This window comes from Curcuma longa, chromosome 14 (genome assembly GCF_044706935.1).
Source record: "Curcuma longa cultivar G26 ecotype Majalengka, Jawa Barat chromosome 14, ITB_CL_G26_1.1, whole genome shotgun sequence".
NCBI lineage: Eukaryota > Viridiplantae > Streptophyta > Magnoliopsida > Zingiberales > Zingiberaceae > Curcuma > Curcuma longa.
This window is the reverse complement of record NC_133874.1, coordinates 947,129-971,442: the sequence shown is the minus strand read 5'-3', so window position 1 is coordinate 971,442 and position 24,314 is coordinate 947,129. Positions and strand designations below refer to the sequence as shown.

The following is a 24,314-nucleotide window of genomic DNA, read 5'->3' as shown; positions in this document are numbered from 1 at the left end:
TATCAGATGTAGGAACCTTCCCTGAGAAACACAAAATTCTTGACCCTAGGACATTAAGCCTCCACGAAGATTCAAATCTTATGCATGAAAATGTAAGCCCCTTCAGCATCAAGGTTGCCCTTAAGGGGGCAAGGAGGGGAACCAGAGAGATTTCCTCTAGATCTATTTACTGCATATTCTAAGTGGGTGGAAAGGAAATTAATTGACAAAAGTATCCTTACATAGAAGAATTATTAGGTAAAATCTAATTAAATTGGCAAAGGCATATACAATTATAGATCATTTTATATAGGCTCCCCATATCTGCTCTCTCTCTCTCTCTCTCTCTCTCTCTCCTGCTCCTCCCTCTGTATCCACCTAATTTTTGGCAGATGGTTTTGGAATAGCAAAATCAAGCCACAAAATTCTCTTCTCTTCTCTTCTCTCTTCCCTCTATCGACCAAATGTGTAGATAAACAAAGGAAGGGAGTGATCATCTGCCGGGCTCCCTCCCCTTCTCTTTTTGTGCAAGTAAACTAGACAAGACAAAACTGTTATGTCCCAATATATTTGAGGTCCAACAAGAGAACAATCAAGATATATGAAAATCAAGGTAACCAACTTGATGCACAAACAATTCTCATGTCCCTGTAAGATGCAAGCACATATAACTATAATCAATGAATACAACGATTGAATGATTCAAAAGAAATTTCATTATAGGGAGAAGAGCATGAAGAGTTAAACTAGCCTAGGAAGAGACAAAAAAAACCCGTACAAAGAAAAATTATATAAGTTGACAAAATGACAAATAAGTAAAAACTAGCAGGTCAATTACCTGGAGAGTTATCAATGCAACATTGTCTGGCAAGCTGTATGAATGGTCCATCATTGAGAATGTTGTTGCATGAGAATTTGACCAGTTTCCTCCGTGCTGTATTAGTATAAATGCAACTTAATACAATTGTTTCTTCATAAGCTAGAAATTATTGAATCAAACTAGTCAAAGTTTTACCTCTTCAGAGAATGCAATAAGAAGAGGGGAATATATCTTCTGACCTGTTGACCTGCGCCACTGAGCTCCTTCGCCCAATGGATCAACTCTAAAATACAACTTACCTTGAATCTGTGAAAGAAACCAAGCTATCAAGAAAGGACAACATGGCATTTAGAAAACTAAAACCAACTAGTTTCAAGAATCACTCCCGAAGAAGATTACTTGACCATCCTTGAAACAAAAAATAAATGAATGGTACTACAATACCAAGTCAAAGACAAATCTGCAGCCCTTAGTCTCACATATCCACCCAAATGCCTCCACATTTTGGGTTAGATGGGTGCTCTTAGATTTTAACATAGTATCCAATCCTTACAAATCTGCAGCCCTTAGTCTCACATATCCACCCAGATGCCTCCACATTTTGGGTTAGATGGGTGCTCTTAGATTTTAACATAGTATCCAATCCTTACAAATCTGCAGCCCTTAGTCTCACATATCCACCCAGATGCCTCCACATTTTGGGTTAGATGGGTGCTCTTAGATTTTAACATAGTATCCAATCCTTAACCTCAACTGATGTTAGGTTTGAGAGGGAATGTTAAAGAGAGTAGGAAGTAAGAAGGAGAGGAGAGAATACAATTGCACCTCTTACACTTATATCTCCAAATGAGGCTTCTTAAAATATGTTTGAATGCAAAAGGTTCTCCACTGAAATGCCCTGGCAATTGGAGTTGGATTGGATTCCATCTTGAACTTTAAGATGTATCCCAGTTTAACAATTAGCACCATTCCATGTTAGCATCACATTGGAAGGAAATAAGAAAGGAATTATTAATTACTTCCAATGTCGTATATGAAGCTGATCAAATTGATACATCAGGTTGTTAAATGGCGAAAAGCAAAAGGCAAATATATATCAAGGGAATGGAAGATATGAAACTGCGTTGATTGTACAGAACAAAACCAAAACACACTGATCAAATTGACACATCAGGTTGTTACAAAAACAAAAGGGAAAAAGGAAAGAAAAAAGAAGCAAAATATCAAGGGAATGAAAGACAGGAAACTACATTGACTTTGCAGAAGGTAACATAAACAGAATCAAGAAGAAATAATCTGAGAACAGAAGTTAATAACGCAAACAACTCAACCTGATGAGAAAACTAATCCATAAATATGAATGACCTAAATCAAATGGTTTAAAATGTTTGTCTGGATAGTGAGGTTTCAGTCCCGGACCGGAACGATACGGTTTTGATATCGTATCGTGTCATACCGATATAGTTTCAATATTTTTTAAATTTTAAATATAAATGTATATTAATTTTATTAATATTGGATTATTAAATACGCATTATATGTTGAGATGTTGAATTTATATTTCAATATTTTCTCATAAGATAATGCCTATTAAATTGTTATAAAAATTATTTTTTTTTAAAAAATAATTTTTAAAATTCATAATTAATTTAAAACTATAAAATCATTTGAAAGGTTAAAAATAATTATAAAATTATTTGAAAATTTTAAATTATTTTTTTGAATGTATTTGTAAATTTTTAATTTTAAAAAATTTAATTGAAATGTTTAAGAATTATATTTTCTTTAAATTTTTAGATTATTTTAAATTTATATTTAATTTTAAAATTATTTTTAAAAATTAAATTATTTTATAAAATATTTATAATTATTTAAATATTTTTAACTATTAATAATAGTTTATTTTTAAAAATTACATATTTAAAAAATAAAAAATTAACTAAACCAAAAAAAATAAAAAAAGTTCACGACTATAATAACCCATGGAGACCTTTGCTGCACCACGACTCTTGTGGAGGATTTAGGAATATATAAAATTTTATTAGAATTTTAAATAAATTTTTATATATTTTAATGGGATAATTTGATTAAAATTTTAGAAAATATATTTGATTATTTATTTAAATTAGTGGTCGATTGGGTTCTTTAAAAATAATGACATAATTAAGAGATAAATAAATAAAATAATTAATTAGATAATTATATAGGATTATTTATTTAAATTAGTGGTCGATTGGGTTCTTTAAAAATAATGACATAATTAAGAGATAAATAAATAAAATAATTAATTAGATAATTATATAGGATTTAATCAGGCCAATTATCCCAATTAATTGAGTTAATCAAAGTCTCAACACAGTGCGCAACCTCACGATCCCTCCATGGGACCTTGCAATCCCTCCAACGCGGTTCAGGGGTCACAGGGAGGATGCCAAGGTTGCGTGACCCCATTGGCACGACGGTCAGGGTCACGCGACCCCTCCAGATGCAGTCGCTAGGTCACGTGATGCCTCTTACAGCTAGGCCTAATGTCGGGTCGCGCTAGTGTCGGTGTCGGTCGGCAGACGGAACAAAATGTTTTATCCGTTTTGATCGACTCGACACGATATTTCAATCCCTGTCAATAAATGACTTCCAATTTTCTTCAACACTTTCTTTCCATTGGTGCAATCATTCCCTAAGTGGTCGTGCTTGACATCTTGATACATTAGGAAAAAAAGTCTAAGTTATGTTTGCCTACTTGTGTGCATCAAGTTTGCAATGACTTGACAAATTGCACAATGGTAAACTTGGTGCAACCAAATCAACCAAGGATTTGCTTTAGCTTAATGGCTTAAAGGTTTAGTACAAGGTGAAAATGGAGGTATCCAAGGGACGCGGAGCATAGAGGTATCAATGGCTCTATGCTTCTTTTCCATGGTGACTTCCCTTCCCCTGTGGAACCACTCTTTCTCTGGCACCCTATTTCCATCTACGAGGGTAAACGAACCCTAGACTTTTCAAATTGTCATCATTTTAACAGGTCACATTGCAATGGCGACATGACAAGAACTATGGAGTTAAAAAATTGTTATTTCCTCATTCCATGGCATAAAGCAATGTTGTTAACAACAACAACAAGCCTTATCCCATTAGGTGGGGTTGGTTATATGAATCGTTCTACGTTATTGGACTCTATCCCCTATTATATCATCATTTATATTTAAATAAATTTTATCTTATTTTATATTACAACAACAACAAGCTTTATCCCACTAGGTGGGATCGATGAATAAGTTTAAAATATATATATATTTCTCAAAGCCAATGAGATTTATCAAGAATTTTTTTTTTTTGTCAAATTTGAGTTAGCATATTTAAAACATGTAGCATATTTTGTTGAAGAAAATAAGAATGTTTCCCGCTACTTAATATATGTTTGAAAAGGAATTTGTTTTCTAAGTACTGCAAGAGAACTTTTAGATTCTTTAAATCGAAATTTAACATTTAAGGTTCAATTAGGTTTTGAATCATGTTTAGGTAATTGGAGTTAGATAGTTGATCTAAATTTCGATAGATTTGAATTTTAATTTGTTTTATTATTTGAGTTTAGATATATTAATTTAAGTTAGAGTTTTGATTATTTAAATTGAGTTTGGATTATTATTTTAGTTAAGTATTTAAAATTTAAAATTAAAATTATTAATTAAGTTAAAATTATTTATTAGGTTTAAAACTTAAAATTATTAAAATTTAGTTTGAACCAAAATTTTGTTAGAATTATAAGTTAATTTTGAATTAGAATTTAGTTAGAGTTTTAATTAAGTCTATATTTATTAAAATAAGTTGAAATTATTAATTAAGTTAAAATTGAAATTATTAATTAAGTTAAAACTTGAAATTATTAATAAGCAGTTTATTAAAGTTATTAATTAAGTTAAAATTTAAATTATTAATTAAGTTAAAACTTGAAATTATTAATTAGAAATATATTAAAGTTATTAATTAAGTTAAAATTTAAATCAGATTTATTCATGTCTAGAATTATTAATTGAAAAATTATTATACTGAAATTAAATTAAGTTTAAATTAAAATTATTTAATTAGAGTTATTTAATCAAAGTTTAATTATCTGTGGCTTAATTAGTTAAATTAATTAGGATTTTAATTGAATTTAAATTATTAGATTAAGTTTAGATTAATTAAGTTAAGTTTAGTTAAGATTGTTTAAATTGAGTTTAATTAATTAGATTAATTAAAAATTAAGTTAAATTAAATTACTTGGATTATTAAATTATATTAAGTTAAATTAATTAATATTAAATTAAGTTTGAGATTAATAGAGTAGATTTATTAAATTTATTTAGAATTAATTAACGTAAGTTAATTAATTAGTTTAGGATTAATTGATTAAATTGAATTAATTGTGTTAAATTAATTAGATAGATTTAATTTGAATTAGATTAATTTGTTTCAAATTAAGCCCTAAATCAATCTCATCCATTTCTAAATTTTCAACCACTTAATCATATGGATTGTGTGAGATAGTTTGTTACTTTTATTCTTAATTAGCTTAATTTGAATTCTAAGACTTACTTGATCTTTAGTTAGATTCAAATTTAACCGTTGATCAATTAAGTATACATTTTAGATTTTAATTTCTAGGTCGTGGCGAGATACACAGGCCTTCTTAGGTATCGGAGCAACAACCACTTTCTAAAACAAAGCTAATTCGTGAATTACTTAGTCAATCTATTAAAAAAATCTGATCTAACTAGTCTAAGATATGGCAAGGTAGCTTCGATTAGTTCCATTTAGCTAAGCAGATCAAGTAGGGTACTCCTTGTCCCACCTGACAACTTAGTCCAAGTTTCCCTAACGTACTATCATCTCGCTCCATCCTTAGTACTATGTGTCAAGTGTCAAGCAAGTTTATATCCTTATCTAACTGTTCTAGATTGAACAAGAATAAAAATTAATTATGCATTAAAGAATAAACAAGCAATTTATTTATCTAATAATAAAAATATTTTTTCGATTTACTCTCCCTTGATCATGGCTTAGATAAGGTCTATCCAAAACATATACATGATCTTGAGGGACCCAATATTTGTTCATTTCGACTTGTTTAACCAAATCGATTTTTCTGACTTGAACTTGACTAGTTATCAAACTCAAGTTAGTCTACTCCTTGAAGAGTTTAACCTACTTTAGGAGTGATTTAATCTAGTCGTTAAATTTTTCTAATTTATTATATAAATAAGTAATATTTCGTACAACTATAATTCTACTCTAGTACTTACATTGCAATTTGATCCTTCAAAAATGGATACGAATTTGTAGCTTCTCTCAAACTCAACTTCAAACTCAAACTCGATCTCGAATTCGGTGTAGATTTTAATGATCATTACTAGATGGCTGTAGTGCTCTTCTTCTTCTTCGGAAAATGATGACTCATCTCATGTTGTTTTGAGTGTCTTCTTTATCTTTTGATATTTCTTCTTCAACTTGGGACATTCGACTTTAAAGTGTCCCTTCTGATTGCACTAGTAGCAAGTCGAGTCAGACTTCTAAATAAATATTCGATTTGATCCGTCCTTTCTTCGTATTACTCTTTTGATTTCTCATTGCTGAACACTTTTTGCTTTACTAGTCTCTGAATGAAATTGACCAATTCGGCGATGGTCTCGTCATCGTCATCGTCATCGTCGGATTCGGACTCCTCTGATGGTAGTTCAATTTTCGTCTTTTACTTGTTCTCCCTTAGTTGTCCTGTAAAAAGGGTCATACCCTTCTCGACTTGGCTTATGTTAGTCAGCCCATGAAGTTCAAGCTATGAAAAATAATTAATTGAGTTTAATTTTTAAAAGATCCTGGGAAACTTTGTAAGCATCGATGATTGATGCCCACAAGGTGTTTCTCTAGAAGGCTCTTAGTGCATACCTCATTATGTCTCAATTCTCTACAGTTTGTCGAGCGTGGAATTGACTAGTAGACTCTCCTTCCTACTGAAAGCGCTGAAATTCCATCTTATTTCAATTTCTCCTAGAGAAAAATTGTATAGAGACGGAACTTTTCCAAGCAACCCACATGATCAATCAGACATGTGTTTGATCGATCAAGCAAGTTCTTGACCAATCAAAGCACACCTTGATCGAAGCATAAAATCGCTGGCCTCTTGTGTTGGTATTCAGGATCCATACGAAGAAAATAACTACGCAGCGAAAATTAAACTAGTTATGCCTTTCCTTGAGATTGTATAGATGATAGTTTGTAGTCGAAGACCTCTTGATCTTCTGTTGTATTCCTCTCGTCTTCTTAGACGTCGTGTGGGCGACGATCTCTCAAGAGAATAACCACCCACTTCTCCCTCAAGAACCCTAGCCGCTGGCCACACAAGGAGACCAAGAGTTGGCGCCGACCACACCAAGTGAACTAGGATTAGTGCCACCTCCTCCTTGCTTCCAAGCCACTGGCCACCAAGGAATCTAGGGTTGTTAGGGTTGCCAACTCCTCTCCTCTTCCTTGGTTCCAAGCCGCCGGCCACCAAAAGAGAGGGATCTAGGGTTTGCTAGGGGCACCGCCTCCTCTCCTCTTCCTTGGTTCCAAGCCGCCGGCCACCAAAAGAGAGGAGAATAGAATTCGATTAGGTTTAGGGGGCCACCATGTTATCTACAATATAAATTAATTGAACAACTGCATTAACATATATAAAGAATATAAAATGTAAACATTTGACTAAAGTGATTCTTATTTCAAAATAAATTTTCATACAAAAGCTAGGCTTATAGTATATATTCTAACACCTGCAAGATTATGTTATACAAATTATTCAAAAGTAAGTCCTTTTTGCTTACCTTAGTGTCGAGCGTTCCTTCGTGGAGCTTGATTAGCTTGTTCTACAAATCTTGTACACTGATAGAAGTGTCAATCCAACTAAACTCCTTTTTGGTCAAACCACATTTGAGGGTTTGGATGGCTTTGACATCAAATTCCACTTGCTTCTTTACAATCGGGTTTCAGTCCTCACAGCCTAGTGGACTTCCGTATGACTTAGCAGGAATAGTCCTGATCTGGATTAATATCCACATTTCCATTTAGGTCTTCAGATGGAACTCCATGCGACTCTTTCAATAACCAAAGTCATCTCCGGTGAAGAGTGGGGGTCGAACTGTGCTATAACTCTCTTGGTGTGTCATTTAGAAACTTACAAAAAAATAATGTTCCACTTGGGTCTTAGATTAGTAGTGTGCGAAGAATAAAATGTCGCTCGAGTGGTGCTACATCAATTTCGAGCAATTTCGAAAAACCAAAAAAATTTATCAAAAGAGGTGATTGCACCAGTTCTGTCAAAGAACGAAAAACTAAAAATTAACGAAAAATCATAAGATCGATTGGTGGTTGCACCAATTTCAAGCACCACGCTCTAATATTAATTGTTGGATCGAGAAAGTGCTAGAGGGGGGATGAATAGCACGCTTCGTACACATTAAAAATTCGTTCGAATAATAGAGTCGTGTAGTGGAAAGATAGACAAGAGAAATGAAAAGAGACAAAGTGGCTTCACTTAGTTCGCAGTCGCATGGCTACTCCTCCAAGGCCCACAGTCATTTTGACCGCTTTCGTTGGGTAATCACGAAAGCAGCAATCACTATTAGCCTTCTTCTCAAAAGAGAAGAAAGTTCGTTTCTTACAAAGATAGAAATTGATAACCTTAACAACCCTTAAAATGATTAAGTACAATAGAAACGAGAAATAATAAAGAACACAACCAACTTAGCATATAGGGTTCTAGTAGTTCGGGAAAGCATCAAGGGAAACTTGAACACTCTTTTTAAGTGTGCTCTAAGTGCTCAACTCCTTCATCCTCCCAAAAGCTCTCGATTCTTGTAATCTATTGTAGAATGTTTCTCCATCTTCGATTATTAGCCAAGGAGAGAGATTAGAGGTGATTCAAGGAGTGATCCATCTAAGGATCATAGCCATGAAGTAGGAGTCTCTCAATCGGGTTGCATTCTTGTTCCTAGTATCTTTGTTGTTTTATTTTCCACTTCATAACAAGCTATGGATGAGGCTATTCACCCCCTTTAGCTTCTCCAACTGGTCCAACATCATGTACCAATATGTAAGTAAAGATAGATGTAAAGGTGTATAACATAACCTATTATTAATTAATAAAAGATATATAAGTAGAGAAGGGCTACCTAGAGTACTCTAATCAATATTTCTGATCAATATTTCCCTCCTTAAGTGATAGTTTTGAAATTTCAAGTTGGATGGGATCAAGGTTTAAATTTTGAGTCATGCTAGAGATTCAGTTCTGATAGAAATGATATAGTTTCGGTACGATTTCAATACTTGTTTGATTGAATTAATAATAATATGGCTAATTTAATTTGTATAAATTGTATCTTTTAATTAACTTTTTATTGAACATTATTTATTTAAATATAAATTATATTGCTTATGCAAGTTTATTTTTGTTGTTAAATGCTTGCAAGTACTTAATTTTTTTTTTAACTTTAGTCATTTGTAAATTATACAGTTCTTTTGGTTTACACTTAAAATATATTTAACTTGTGTTCGTAAATCACTTATACAAGTAATGAAGAAATGAGACCTTTCATGCATTTTTATAAATTAGGGCATATTTAATTTTAAATCTGTATAGTAGCAAATTTGAACGTCCAAATGGTTTTCAATGTTAATGATATAATTTTATATGAAATAAATGCATATTTTTATGGGATTAAGTAATTGGCATAAATGCTTATTTAATATCATTGTCTTATAATTCATGCTCTATTATTATGGTTATTTTGCTGATATTATATTTGTTTACAAGTAATTGTAAAAAATTTATGTTGGTGCACTCTTACCCCAAGTGGAATTGGATTTTAATGTTTGGCTTAAATAAATTTAAGTTAGGCGATGTTGGTGATCTAACTTGTATGAATCAAGTTCACAGGAAAGTCCAGGTTGGAAGACTTGGCAAATGGTGAAGTTCCGGAGGCACGACCTTTTGACAAAGGTGAAGTCCCGGAGGTACAGCCTCTTGGCAAAGGGAGACTTAGCACGACGAAGCTGAGGGAAATGTCTCAAGCGAGTGCAAGGAAGGGCACGAGGCGTGTGGAAGACGTTTGAAGACTTGCGTCAAGGTTAAGGGATGAAGAAGGAAGCTGAAAGGGGATTTTCAGCTTGACCAGTCGACTGATACTGTCATCAGTCAACTGGTGACTTGATCCAGAAGCACATAGCAAGATTGGTCGAGTGTTCTGCTTGGACCAGTCGACTGACATTAGTCGACTGGTGGATGATCAGTCGACTGATGGATGACCGTTGGGCTGACAGCTAGAGAATTAATTGCTAATTAATTAGCCGTTCAAGCCCATCAGTCGACTGGCTCAGGGAGCAATCGACTGATGTCGAGAATTTCATAAAAACGCAGATTGACGATTGGAAAAGAAACTGTTCACTTTTTCTCATTTTTGCATGAACTCCAATCCCTGTAACTCTCACTACTCTTCCTCTAAACTTCACTACATATCTTGTGAAAGGAAGAAATCGATCTGTAAAGGTTTCTCCGCCTTCAAAGAGTTCTTTGAAAAGGAGAAGTTTTATAATGGAAGATCGTGTGCTATGTGTGGATCCTTGAATTAGTCACCTTGCAAGAGGTGGATACCAAGTAAATCGAACGGGTTAGTGTTGACATTTCTTATCTTGTTTTGTTTTTGTGCTTCCGCTGACGATTTTGCAGGCAAGAGCAAGAAACTCTATTCATCCCCCCTCTAGCGAACGCACCGGTCCCAACAATTTAAACACTAAATATTTTCTTTCTTGTATTTTATTTGATAAAACAAAAATAAGATTCTTGAATGTAATAAAATAGAATTTTATCATATGGTTTTAATTTAATTTTGTTTCTAACTATGATTATTAAAATGAATGAAAAGTAAAAATTAACATTTTTAAATTTTGAGATGTAAAATATTATATTTTAGACTTAAATTAGATTTTAAATTTTATAATTAAATTTATTTAATTTTATAAATATATTTTTTCTAAAAAAAATAGAAAATATAGATTTCCTCGAATTTGACTTAATCAAATTTAAAAATTTTAGATTCTACATTTTTCTAATAAAATTAAATTTGAAATTGAAAAATTCTTATACTTTCAAATTGAACTTTATAAAGTTTTTTTCATTAAAAGTAATTTGTCCGATTTAGTTTATCATATATCTTAAATGATATTTCAACCAAATAAAAAAAAATTTAATAAAATCTATTTAATTAAAATATAATGTCAAACTTATCTCACTAAATCCTAGTTTTCTCATTGTTTGCTCACACAATCTTGTGACGAGACGGGAACACAAAAAAATATTTATCGATATTAGATATCAAATTTTACATTATTTAATTTTATATATTTTAATTAATTTTTTAATATGAATAAAGATAAATTTAATTAATATTTTCAATTTGTGGTTTGAAAAAAGTCAAATTAAGGTTAGATAAAGCCTACCAAATAGACATACTAATTAGAATTTAGTAAGTTCAAATTGAACTCAATTTGAATTTATTTTGATTAGTTTAGAACTAAACCAAATTTATACATATTATAGTCAAGTTCGTATTTAATTTAGTAATATTTTTAAAAGAGTAAGAATTATTATATAATTCCTATTTCTTTTTTCTTTTTCTCTCCACGGTATTTTTTTCTCTCGAATTTTCTGAGCCTTCGTCCTTTCTCCTATAGCCCACTCATTGTCATCGTCAAATGTTGCTCGCTGCAACTGGCATCATCTTCCATTACACTCATGCCCCTCCAGTAGCACCGACCTACCTCTATCACTCGTCGCCCTTCATGTAGCACCACTTGCCATCTATTGCTCAACCCTAATTGGCTCGCCGCTATCATGCATCCCTAAGTAGTTCCTCTTTTCTTCTTCCCTCTCTTTTATTTCTCTCAATTTTTGTTAGCTCTGGCGTCGAATCCATTGTCGTACTAGTCGGAATCCATTGTTGTGCTAGTTGGCGGCCGAGATGGAAAATGTCGCCTAACACAACACTATACTTTAAACCATGAATGGAATAGCCTATGTAAAAAATTAAAACCCAATAAATATTCAAATTAAAAGAAATCACATAGTTCATTAGCAGATTCAAGTCATATGATTAGATCCGTCTCAGACCAAAGTCCAACTTCACGGAGTTGAGCTTTTTTTAATTTCTACCAATATCTCCAACACCAACTATTAACTCTTAACAAGAATTCAAGAAAATAAACAAGTACATGGCATCAAGTTAAATTTAAGAGATTCCATAAAATAATCATCTAAAGTAGTGTTGCTTCTGTGTTGGTTTGAACGTAAAATCTTCAGGTCAAGGATTCAACCAAAAAGATGGTGGTTCTATTAGCAGTTAATGTGAACCTTCAATGTTTTGTGGGTGGAGTACTGGTTTTCTCCATTGTAAAAATACAACTTTGGAATGAAAATACAATTTTGGTCCCCCTTCACCTCCATGAAAAAAAAAAGAAGTTAACTATAATATATCTAAACAATTAAAGCAAGAAATAGTAGACGAACACAACCAAGTTGATAAAGTCAAAGTTGAGGCATATAATGTTTAATGCATCTACATCATCTATGCTTACGTAACATATGAGGATGCCATTGCTACAAGTGCAACGAATAAGATGGACAAGAAATTATCAGTAGTTTAACATTAAGAGTATGTTATGAACTGATTGTACTTACTATTAATCCTTCACATTTAGTGTCTATGCAAATTTTTTCATCAAGATTTTCTGCTACACCTCGACTATCATCATGAAGCAATCTCCTACAAACAAGAAAGGGTTTGGCTTGACCATCATGGTTCAGTACTAGTTTTTTATCACATGCTACCTGCGTGAATGCTAATGTTGGAAGATGGGCGTACCTATGAAGCATCAGTTCAACTTGGCCGTCCACCAAACTGGTTCCACCTACTGCTCGATCTACCAATACTGATAATTCTGTCTTGTCATCTTCAATAAACATGCCTAGGTTAATCTGAAACAAAAGGATAAAAATACTATGTTTCACAAGGATAGTCTACAAAGTACAGAAGGAAACATATATAATCATTCATAAATGTGTTTATCCCAATTCTTTTATGATTTGATATGTAGATTTTATCCCTACATTAAACTCTATAGCTATAGTAACATTAAATCAATCAATTAATTTTTTATTATATTAATTAAATATATTTAATCTTCCTCTAGTGTGGTGAAAATCTATCGCCCCACTGGAGACTAATGATTGCGTACTCTCGACCTTGCGTTGAATAATACACATTAGAGAGCATTAGATGTGTCTGGCAAAACTCCTCCGATGCTCAAATTAGCTTTGGCTTTGTTAAAAGAGCTACGAGCTCAAAGCAGGAGTAGGGATTTGGAATAATAAAAATAATAAAAAAAATCCTCCTTACTATTCTTCGATTTACCTCTTTTGAGTCCGCCTTTAGTTAGGTAGAGAACATTGTCCTAATGCATGGACGCCTATTGAAGGGGTTTGTTTGCAGTACGGATTGGTCAATGAGAACCAAACTTTGTTAGGGTTTGCTCCTGATGCATGGACGTTATATTAAGCTCCTCATATGTCTTTTTAAACGCCATAAAATAATTAATCAATGATTAATCTTGCTTTTCCATATGGTAAAAAATTTTGCAAGCCTCATACTGTATGGGAGATATTCCCTTTTTCAGAATATAAAAATTCTAGATAATCCATCAATTCTTTAACAAATTCACAATGATTAATCAAACCAATTAAATCACTATCAATACAATTTCAAATCTGAAAAATCAATCGAGCATCTTCCCTCAGTCATGTCTGTCTCGAATCATCTTGAGGAGGGTCATCAGTCAAATGTTCATCTTTGTCAATACTTTGTAGATAAAGACGAATAGTTTTACTCCAATCTAAATAGTTTGAATCATTTAACTTATAATCCGTGATTTTAGACATCACAGGCACTATCCGTCATAACAGAAGACCTATGTTCAGTCATCAGATTTTATTCCAAAAGAAACAAAGGAAGAAGCACGAACCGTTCTCTGTAGGAAGGCAGGTGTGATATCAGTGAGAGCGGCGAATAGGAAGGGCAGAGCCAATCACAAATCTTCCTCAACTTGAAGTCAACCCTAACGTAAAGAAAGAACTCGATTGGCAAGCAGTTCTCAAAGACAACGGGTGTCCACCTTGCCAGGCGACAATCGTCAATCGGGATCGCTAACACGCCCAAATCGGGCAGTACCAGGATCAGAAAGAAGTTGGGGATGGCAACCGACCGAGTCCAACCCGAGTCGAGAGAGGAACGAGGGCGAAGCTGAAGGACGAGGGCACGAGGATGAAGCACCTATGAGCGTCGGGAGGACACATGTGATCACGTCGCTGGTGTCGAGGACGGAGCGCCTGCGGGCATCGAGGATGAAGCACCTGCGAGCGTCGAGGACGAAGTGCTTGCGGGCGTCTGGGAGGACGCATGTGATCGCATCGCTGGTGTCGAGGACGAAGCACCTGCGGGCGTCAAGGACGAAGCGCCTGCCGACAAAGCCTCGATCCGCTCCTAAAGCGCGTCCGAGGAAAAACTCGAGGAACGAGGGTACGATGGGTTCGCACGAACAAAGCACCGAAGAAAAAAAGAGGAAAAACAAAAGAGAGAAAGAGGAAAGCCGTGTACACCTAATCTCGCTCAGATACCATATTATCCGAAATACCCAAAAGAATTCTTATTCCTCTTTACATAAGATAAGGTCTATTTATATACAAATTAGGAATCTTTCTAAGGAAAGAATTCAACTAAAGAAACTATAATTAGGCTAATTGACAACTCGCTAATTGAATATATATTAACTAATATATACAGATAATATATATTAACTAATATATACAGATAATAATGAGATATCCTTTGGGCCGCACGAGAGGGGTAGGGCTTGCTCGAGGAACAACAAAGGGTGCTTGAGTCAGTATGCACTCAAGGAGTTAGACCCTGAATCTCTAAAGTATGTAAGAGGTCGAATACGAGACTATCTCATTACCACACTCGGGTGAGAACCAAGTGCTTAGGCTACCAAGCGTTTAGCTACGCATATTTACATTTGGTTGAGATGGTTGTCGCATGGTTAGGGCTCGAAATAGCTGAGGAAAGATTCCTTTTGAGGGTACTCCTGGGAACAGATCCAGTGGAGACAAAGTGAGGCTTGTAGCTCAGATTAGAGCACATGGCTACAAACCACAATGTTGGGGGTTTGAATCCCTCCTCGCCCACAACCTTCCCTTTTAGGAAGGGTCTTTCCCTTTGAGGGTAGGAAAATCATTATCGAGATATCATTATTGCTAAACCTAATGCAACCTGTATTAGACCCCTTTAAAGAAACTCTTAAAATGGTTTTTTTTAAAATTTTTTTTTTAATTAGAAATACACCTTTATTCTCAAATTTTATTTTTAAACAGCCTTAGGCAAATACACCTGACCCCGCAAGGCGGGGGCCTTATTCACCTAGAATATTTATATAAAATTTTTATTTTATTCTTTCTAATAGCTTCACATATCAATCTTAACATTCTCATCTTCACTATATTAATTATTATGTGTAATTCTTAAGAGTTGAATACTCATCAATACTTCCATCTACTTATAAAATTTTTCCTATGATTTGAGGGGCACATAATGATCTCATAATTCTCTTAATATGGCTTTTTTATCCTATCAGTGTCAATGATGTTAATGCAATGGTGCCCTGAATGATCATATTCAACCAATATATTTTGATGTATTTGGCAAAGAGTTTAAATTAGATTTGTTTGATGTGTGCTTAAAGTTTTGTAGGGATTTATTTAGATGTGCACAAAGCTCATCATACTTGTCACTTGACGAAGTCAATTTTATTAGCGAATGATGCTATGAGGCATCTAAGGGACTAAAGGACAAGAAGTATTGAGTTGTCTTTGCAGAGCTCGCGGAGCAAAAATTAGAGCAACTAAGTGGCTTTTGGCTCGATAGTTTAAAGGTCCACTAGATCAGAAAATGATAGTACACTACATATAAGGAATTGCAAGACAAGGAGCATTAAGTTTGCAACTTTGACAAAAATCATAAGAGGTGGACTACATTGGTGATCTAGCAAAGGATTTCGCGTGAAATGAGCTGAGGGTTGTGCGCATCTAAGGGACTAAGAACTTAGGTATTGGTACAATCGACCTCCAGTTTGATGGTTTAATTTGACTAATATGTTTAAGGGAATTTAGTCAAGGGTGGTCAAATAACTTGATCAAGGTTGATCAAGTTAAATATAGAGCCCAAGTAAAGTCAAGGTTGACTTGAAGCTTAAAAGTGAGTGAGAAGTCTAAGTAGGATCAAATACTTAGTAGGTTGGCGGAAAGACCTAAAGGGCCTAGACAGTGCAAGTTCTAATAGGACTAGGCAGTGTAAGTTCTAGTGGTACTAGGCAAAAGAAAGTTCTGATTGAAAACTAAGTAGTGGAAACCCTAACGGAGCTAGGCGGCAGAAGTCCTAATTGGGAACCAAGTAAGGGAAGACCTAGTTAGAAACTAGATTAAGTCCAAGAGGATCAGCTGGAAGTTGAATACTTGGTAGTGAAAGGCCCGATGGGTTAGCTGGGAGTTGAACACTTGACGAAGAGAGCTCTTGGAGGAGTAAAATCCAAGCAAATAAACCTAGTAGATTAGGTAAACCAAGTACTAGATTTTGCATGTTTTGCTTGTTGTCTACTTATTTGTTTTGCAGGAAACAACAGTCCGACGAAGGCTTGAGCGAGACCAATTGGGAACTGATCCAGATCATCGGACTCATGGTCTGGTCGACCGAAAGGCAGTTTAGTCGATCGAAAGTCCAGTTAACCAGAACGGTTTGATCAACCAGAAGTCAACATGATTGAGTTCGAACAAGTCAGTCCATGAATAAGTTTTGATTAAACTTCAAACTACCAGAGGGTGTTCCAGTCAATCGGAGAACTAAAACTTAGTTCGAAGAAAATCGAATTAGCAACTAAGTCAGTGGAGGTCCAGTCGACCGGAGAAGTGTCCAGTCTACCGAAGGAGCATCCAATCAATTGGAATGTCGATCGAGCTGTATAAAAGGGAGCCAAGACAGCCTCTTCCAATGTCAACTACAATTATCCATCTTTTTAGTTCTCGAAAGTGTTCCCAAGTTCTGTTCCTGTAATCCAAGAAATGCCAGGAAGAGTGTCGCGGCACTCAAGGTTTACAATTTGTCTTTATTATTTGCATTTTTACTTACTACTCTTTTCTATATTTATGATTGTTCTTACAATCTTATAAGAGGTTTCTCTGCCTCCAAAAGATTTTCAAAAAGGAGAAAATCACTAGTGTTCACGTTTGAGACCTAGGTGGAGTAGGTTCCCTAGGTGGTGCCCAAACCACCTTAAAATTTTGATGTCTTTTCTTGTCTTGTTCTTTAATTAATTACTTCTGCTATGCAACTAACAACTCTAATAGAGATAGAAAGAACAATGAAAATTTTATTCATTATTCACACCCCCCCCCCCTCTAGCGTCAAAAGGATACTACATTAGGGAGATGAACTCCTGGGCAAAGTAAAGATACGACAATGAAAAGAGAGTTTTGGCGTTGTAAGTGATGCTCCGATCGATTAAGGGTTAAATCGAGACGACTAATATGTTGAGTTGACTAGGGAGTCAATTTAAGATGTTCTACTAACAATAAAAAGTTTCTATTTGGAGTAAAGGCTATTGATGCAATCATGCTCCACTTTAGTGCTCCAATTTGGTTTGGTGTGTTAGACCAAAGTGCTTCTATGTTTGTCTATATGCTTGGTCAAAGGTACATTTGACTCAAGTGGTTAAATTAGAACTATGTTAAGCTTGTATAGTGCCAAATAGGTTAAAATTAACAAAATACTTAACAATGAATAAAGTCCAAATGGGTCAATATTGACTAGACACTTAGCAATTGAGAAATTCAATAAGGGTCGATAATAAAGAAAGTCCAATAGGCACTAACAATGGATAAAGTTTAACAAGTGTTGGCATCAGATAAAGTTCAATTGGTGTTGATAGTAGAAAGTCCAATTGGAATTGACAAGGGAAAGGTCTAATAGATGTAGGCAAGTTGAAATATTAATGGATCGAGGTAGACCTAAGGTTAGGCAAGTGGAAGTCTTAGTAGGTCAAAATGGATCTAAGGCGAATCAAGTCAAAGTAGATTGGATAATATTGGGCAGATGATAATCTTAAAGGCAAGGCCTCTTAGTAGAAAATATCCTAGAGGTAAGGTCTATTAACAGATTGAAATTATGGTGAGTCATGTTTGACTAATATTGGGCAGTTGATGAAGTTCCAGAGACTAGGCCTCTTTGTAAGGAAAAGACCTGATACGTCAAGGTTGACTGATATTATGCAAACAAGAAAGTTTTCCGAGATATGGTCTATTGGAAAAATGAGGAGTCCACCCTAGATTTAGTCAAAGTTGATGGTCCTATTAATGAAAGTTAGATTTGGTCGACTAATGGTGGAATAAACTAGGCAATCAACTCGACCAATGATACAAAAAAAATTAGAAGAAGATCGTTGATCTAGCAAAGATTGGCAAAAGCCATTAGATAATCTAGGAGCTACACTAGATTTGTTGACTAAAGTTTTCCATTGAGGAGTCAACCAATTAACTAAATGCAAGTCCATTTGACTCAACTATCCTTTGCATACATAAAACTGAAGCAGACATGAAATCAATTGATTAGGGTAAGGAAGCAATTAACTAGTCTGACAGAAATAGTTGGTGGCTCTTCAGAACAAGAAGGGTATAAGAAGGCATACAAGAGAAGACTTTGGTAGCATTCTTGAGTAATTGAATACCAAGTAAAGCAAGTGAAAGCAAGCCAAAAGAAAAGCTTCAATCTTGTAATTGTTCTTATTTAATCTATTGTATTTTTTTTCTTTGTAAATGACGATTATAAGAGATTTCTCCACCTCCAAAAGGTAACCGAGAAGGAGAAAAGATAGAGGGGAGCTAAGAGTGAGTTACTAGCGAGTCATAAGTTGTGTAGTAGGAATCAAGAATTTCAAACCACGTAAAAGCTAAGTGTCAACAAATGTTTATTTGTGTTTTTGAAGATTTTTTGAGACGAATTATCTCATTTCTTATTACTTCAATTGAAGAATAATACATCCTAATATATATATGAATTACATGGTGGAACATAGTAACAAATTCTAAAAAACAAAGAAATTACGATTAATTATCATTCTAAACTTAAGGCATCCCATATAGAAAAATTAAAATTATAAAACAAAATCCAGATTATCAAATATAGAAAAATTCAAATTATAGGATAAAATCTAAATAATAAAAAAATCAAATGTAATTCTAAATAGGTTTTGAGCGAAATTCAACACTCCCCCTTAAGTTGGATAGTACATATTGTACATGTCCAATTTGTTACATAATTTCTCAAAGTTAGGTACTAGCGACACCTTTGTTAAGATGTCTACGAGTTGCTCTTGTGTAAGAGTGTAGATCAATTGCACTTTCGAGTTTTCAATCTTCTCGGCTATAAATTGGATCATTTGCGATGCTAATAGTCGCATGATTAACACACTTCAACTTAATCGGCTTCTCAAACTCTATCCCCAAGTCAGTCATAATTCACTTGATCCATATTTCTTCATAAATTGCTACGACTAAGGCTTTTAATTCATCCTCTGCACTACTTTTGGAAACCACAAATTGTTTCTTCTCCATGTTATAAGGTTACCCCAGATGAATGAGCAATATCTTGTAGTTGACCTCCTGTCTATGTCCAGTCTTCGTCGAAGTATAAACTATCTCTATATTCATTCTTCTTGAATACTAACTCATTTCCCAAAGTCATTTTTAGATATCTGATAATTCAGTATACAACTTCCATGTGTTCCTTCGTTGTACGATTCATAAACTAACTTATGACACTCACTGCAAAATCAATATCTAGACGAGTATGGGAGAGGTAAATGAGCCTTGGCATTGATGTGTTCTTTTGTCTACTTGAAATCCTTCCTCTTAGCTTTCATAGGGGTGCTTATAGGTTTACATCCTAGCATGCCAATCCCTTTGAGTAAATTCAGAGTCTATTTTCACTGAGAGATAAATATTTATCTTTTTTATCGAGCCACTACCATACTCAGAAAGTACCATAGAAGACCAAGGTCTTTTGCTTCAAATTCATCTGTCAAGGATTGTTAAATCTTCAATAACTCTTCCTCATGATCTCTTGTTAGAATTGATGACATCTATGTATACAATGAGGATGGTTAGTTTATTCCCGAAAGAGTGCTTCACAAAGAGAGTATAATCAGCTTGACACTAAACAAATCCATGTTTTTTTACTACTTCCTCTTTAGGATAACCATTCCAAGTTTGCTGCTAATGAGAGGAGTATTCGAACGATGTCGATCTTCGCAACATGAGCAAAGGTCACTTGGTAATCAACACCATAGGATTGATTAAAGTCCCTTGCTGCTAATTGAGCCTTGAGCCTGTCAATGCTCCAATCTACCTTATATTTCAAGGTAAAGATCCATTTACAACCCATAGTTTTCGTTCCCGGTGGGAGTTCATTAATAATTCATGTTCTATTTTTCTCCAAAGCTATAATGTCCTCTTGAATAACTTGTTTCCAACTCGGGTGACTAAGAGTCTCTTGAATATTTGTTGGAATTTAAACATTATCCTACCTTGAAATAAATGCTCAATAGGACTAAGAAAGACATGCATATGATATAAAATTCTAGATCAAATGTTGAGTACAAGTTTGAGTACCTTTCCTCAAGGCAATAGGTAGTTCCAAATCATCTTCGACTTAGACTCTCTTCTGATTTGTTTTGTTCTACTTCATTCTCACCTTCTCTACTAGTTTCCATAGTAATTGGGTCAAGTTCAAGTTCTTGGACAGGTGTGAGATGCACCAAATTCTCAATCTCCTCCTGAGTTTGCTTTTTCTCCTGATAAATACCTGAAATTCTCTAGCAACTGACAATGAATTGGATAGACTTGATGGAGGAATATTGGTCGAGAACTAATAATGTTTAGATAAAGGTTTAGATGAGGTAAGATTAGGTTCGCGGACTGGACTTGGTGATAAATTTTTTGGCTGGTTAGTTGAGTTGATTTCTAGTTGGTTCTAGAAGGAATCCTAACTCCAAAGCTAAATTTCCTCCGCCTGAATTTCAGGTTTGGAGGAATAAGGAATTTATTCAAAGAATGTCACATCCATTGTTTCAAGTATTTTCCATGTGTCAAGACAAAAACACTTGTATCATTTTTAATTCGTGGAGTAACCTATGAAGACACATTTTGTGAGTCTTGGATCAAGTTCACTCCCATTTTGATGGTATACATGAACAAATGCAGAACACCCAAAAATTTTAAAAGGAAGATCAGAGGAAAAGAACATGAGCATGAGAAAAAACCTTAATGGGGGCTTAACATAGTGTTTCAAATTTTCGGACATGAGATGGCATCCGATTTATGAGATATGTAGAAGTAAAAATGGCTTTCTCCCAAAAACATTTTGGAACACCAGCAGAGATCGAGCTACTTCCAACAAATGACAATTTGTTCTCCCAACCACTCCATTTTGTTAGGGTGTATTAACACATGAATTTGCTTGGACAATTCCAAGTCTAGACAAGTATTCACCTAAAATTGAATCGAAATACTCCCTAGCATTGTCAAGCTTCATAATTTGGATTTTGGTATCAAATTGTGCTTAGACCATGGAATTGAATGCTTTGAATATTCTATTAACCTCTGATTTTTCTTTCATAAGGAAAACCCAAGTGACTCTTGTATGATCATCCACAAATATCACAAACCACCGAGCCTCATCAATATTTTTTATTTGAGAGGGTCCCCAAATATCGCTATGAATTAATGCGAATGGTTTTGATGGACAGTAGGGCACACTTGGATAGATAGAACGTGTGTTTAGCAAGTTGACAGATCTCACATTTAAACAATTTTTAACTTTTATTGATGAATGAGGGAACAACCTTTCAAGACACACAAAGTTTGGATGACCTAATCGATAGTGCCAATAGATAACTTCACTATCTTTATTAGTACTTGAATTAAAGACAAATTTAGGATTGGAATAACAAACTGACCTACTCTAAGAAAAATCACTATTCACTACTAAGGCTTCCCTAAGTTGAGGTGTCTTGAAGAGATAAAGTCAGAGCACATCTCAGCACTGTTGTAATCACAAGTCAACTTACTAAAGGACATTAAGTTGCACTCAAGTGTAGGGACTTGAGCATGGATTTGAGAGTAATTTCAAGTGAGAGTTGAATAGATCAGGTCCCAACCACCTTAGACAAAAAACCATCGGCAATGGACATAGTAAAATTAGTGTGACATAATTGATAATCATGAAAGAGGGACTTATCCCCTGTCATCCAATATTTTAAACATTTAGCACACACTAAAAATGCAGAATATGAGTTACCTGCTTGTGCATGCATGTTGGTGGATGGGTTAGGAGTAGCATGTTAAGAAAGTGTGCTATTTAGAAGCTTCTAGAGCAATTCCAAGTTGTTCCTTGGTGAATGAACTTGACTCAATGGTGGCTGACCGTTTGTCAACTACATTGGTTGAGTTGGCACTATTATCTTTGTCAAAATTTGATTTTGATGATTTCCACTCATCTAGTTTATTGTGTATCTTCTAGCATGTGTCCTTGGTGTGACCATGTTTAGCGCAGTGATCACACTAGAGTCTTTCCTTCCCTTGTTGACGAGTATCTTGTTGAAGGTAACCACGGGCAGCAAGTGCAGATCCTTCCAATGTTGGACATGGATGTTGATTGCTCATCAGGACCTTTTTCCTACTTTCCTCATGACGGGCTTCAGAAAAAGCTTCTCGAAGGCTCAGGATAAGCTTAGTTCTTAACACTCAACCTCTAACTTCATCTAAATTCTTGTTTAATCCGAATAGGAGCTTAAATGTCCTCTTCTACTCCATTATTTTGTGATAAGGAGCAATTGTCCTCCGGGCACTTCCATCTGTGGCTCTCAAACATGTCTAGTTGCTGCCAATGACAAGTGAATGTGTTGAAATATTGCATCACTGTGCTGCAAACTATTATAAGTCTCTCACACGGCTTTCCAAATTTCTTATACACTCTCATAGAGAAGAAAATTATCAACAATATCAACATTCATTGAATTTATGAGCCATGATTTTCTGCTTTCCACTTCTTGTAATTTGGATCATCCTTTGGAATTGGAATCTCCCCTGTAAAATAATCTTCTTTATCTTTGTCACAGAAGAACATCGTGACTGATTGAGACCACTGGAGAAAGTTTTGCCTATTGAGTTTGTGGTTGGTATTGAGAAGCGAGATATTTTCAGAGTTTCTAAAATTTTCAAAATTTAAGAGAATAGATATTTGATGGGAATGACAAGATACTTCAAAGGTAGAACTAGATTTTTCGGTTATCATGTCCTACCATGTAGGATGGCTAGGAATGGGAGGCTAGTGTTTCTCAAAGAACCTAGCTATGATACCATGAAGATTTTGAGGAAGAATTATCTCATTTCTCATTACTTCAATTGGAGAATTCTACATCCTAATATATTCATGATTTTTATAGCTGAACATAGTAACAAATTCCTAAGAACCAAGGAAATTACCATTAATTATCATTATAAACTTAAGATATCCCATATAGAAAAATCCAAATTATAAGAAAAACCAGATTTAATTCTAAATAAGTTAACTTTGAGGGAAAATCAACAGTTTTTGTATTTAATATTCCGCCGCATACTAATGTGATTAAGATAACAAAGTAATGAATATAAGCAATTAGCTATGCATCCACCCTGATAGCCTCACCAATTCAACAAAGTTGACTAGGCAATCGAATGATGCAAGTTTAACCAAACCATTGACGTAAGTTCATACTCTCATCAGTTAACACAATATAGGCTATAAGTGATCAAGAGTTCTCATCTTCCCTTACTTTTCTCCTGGTTTTTTAAGGAGTAAATATGATACTTCTTTGCAAGCTAGCTCAATATTTATGTCATATAGGTGAACCAAAATATAGAAGATCAATGATCTCTTAGCTGTGTTAGTCCATATTGTTCATCAGCAGAAAACCAAACGATAGGAGATGAATGAAGAAAAACACCAAATAAACTTACGCACACGTGAGAAAAATGTGAACTATGTCGACAATTAATTGCTAACATCAAACAATAATAGATTTTGGCTAGAAGCATACAGGATAATAATTTCCAGCAACAGGTTGATTGACCTGAAGGTTCCAATCTGATCTATGATCACGGATCTACAACAACAATAACAACAATATAAGTAGATAAGAAAGTTCTGTAAGTCTCAATTATTTCTAGTTTGTGGTTTGTTGAATCTTCAAAAGCAATGAAACTATTTAATTTTCATCTAAAATATATAAATGTAAACCACACAAAAATTCT

The 24,314-nt window shown here is 34.4% G+C and overlaps 1 protein-coding gene across 2 annotated transcripts in view; it reads right to left on the bottom strand.

The window, feature by feature from the left end:
• Positions 1-24,314, bottom strand: part of LOC141844946 (alpha-mannosidase At3g26720-like) — an 81,611-nt gene that overhangs the window by 1,156 nt on the left and 56,141 nt on the right. For both annotated transcript variants that reach the window (XM_074732928.1, XM_074732929.1), the window contains 5 exons: positions 24,101-24,166; positions 12,727-12,839; positions 12,543-12,627; positions 995-1,105; positions 818-913 (listed from right to left, as the gene is read on the bottom strand). In XM_074732928.1, coding sequence (XP_074589029.1) covers positions 818-913; positions 995-1,105; positions 12,543-12,627; positions 12,727-12,839; positions 24,101-24,166 — 471 coding nt within the window. The remainder of the gene's footprint in view (positions 1-817; positions 914-994; positions 1,106-12,542; positions 12,628-12,726; positions 12,840-24,100; positions 24,167-24,314) is intronic.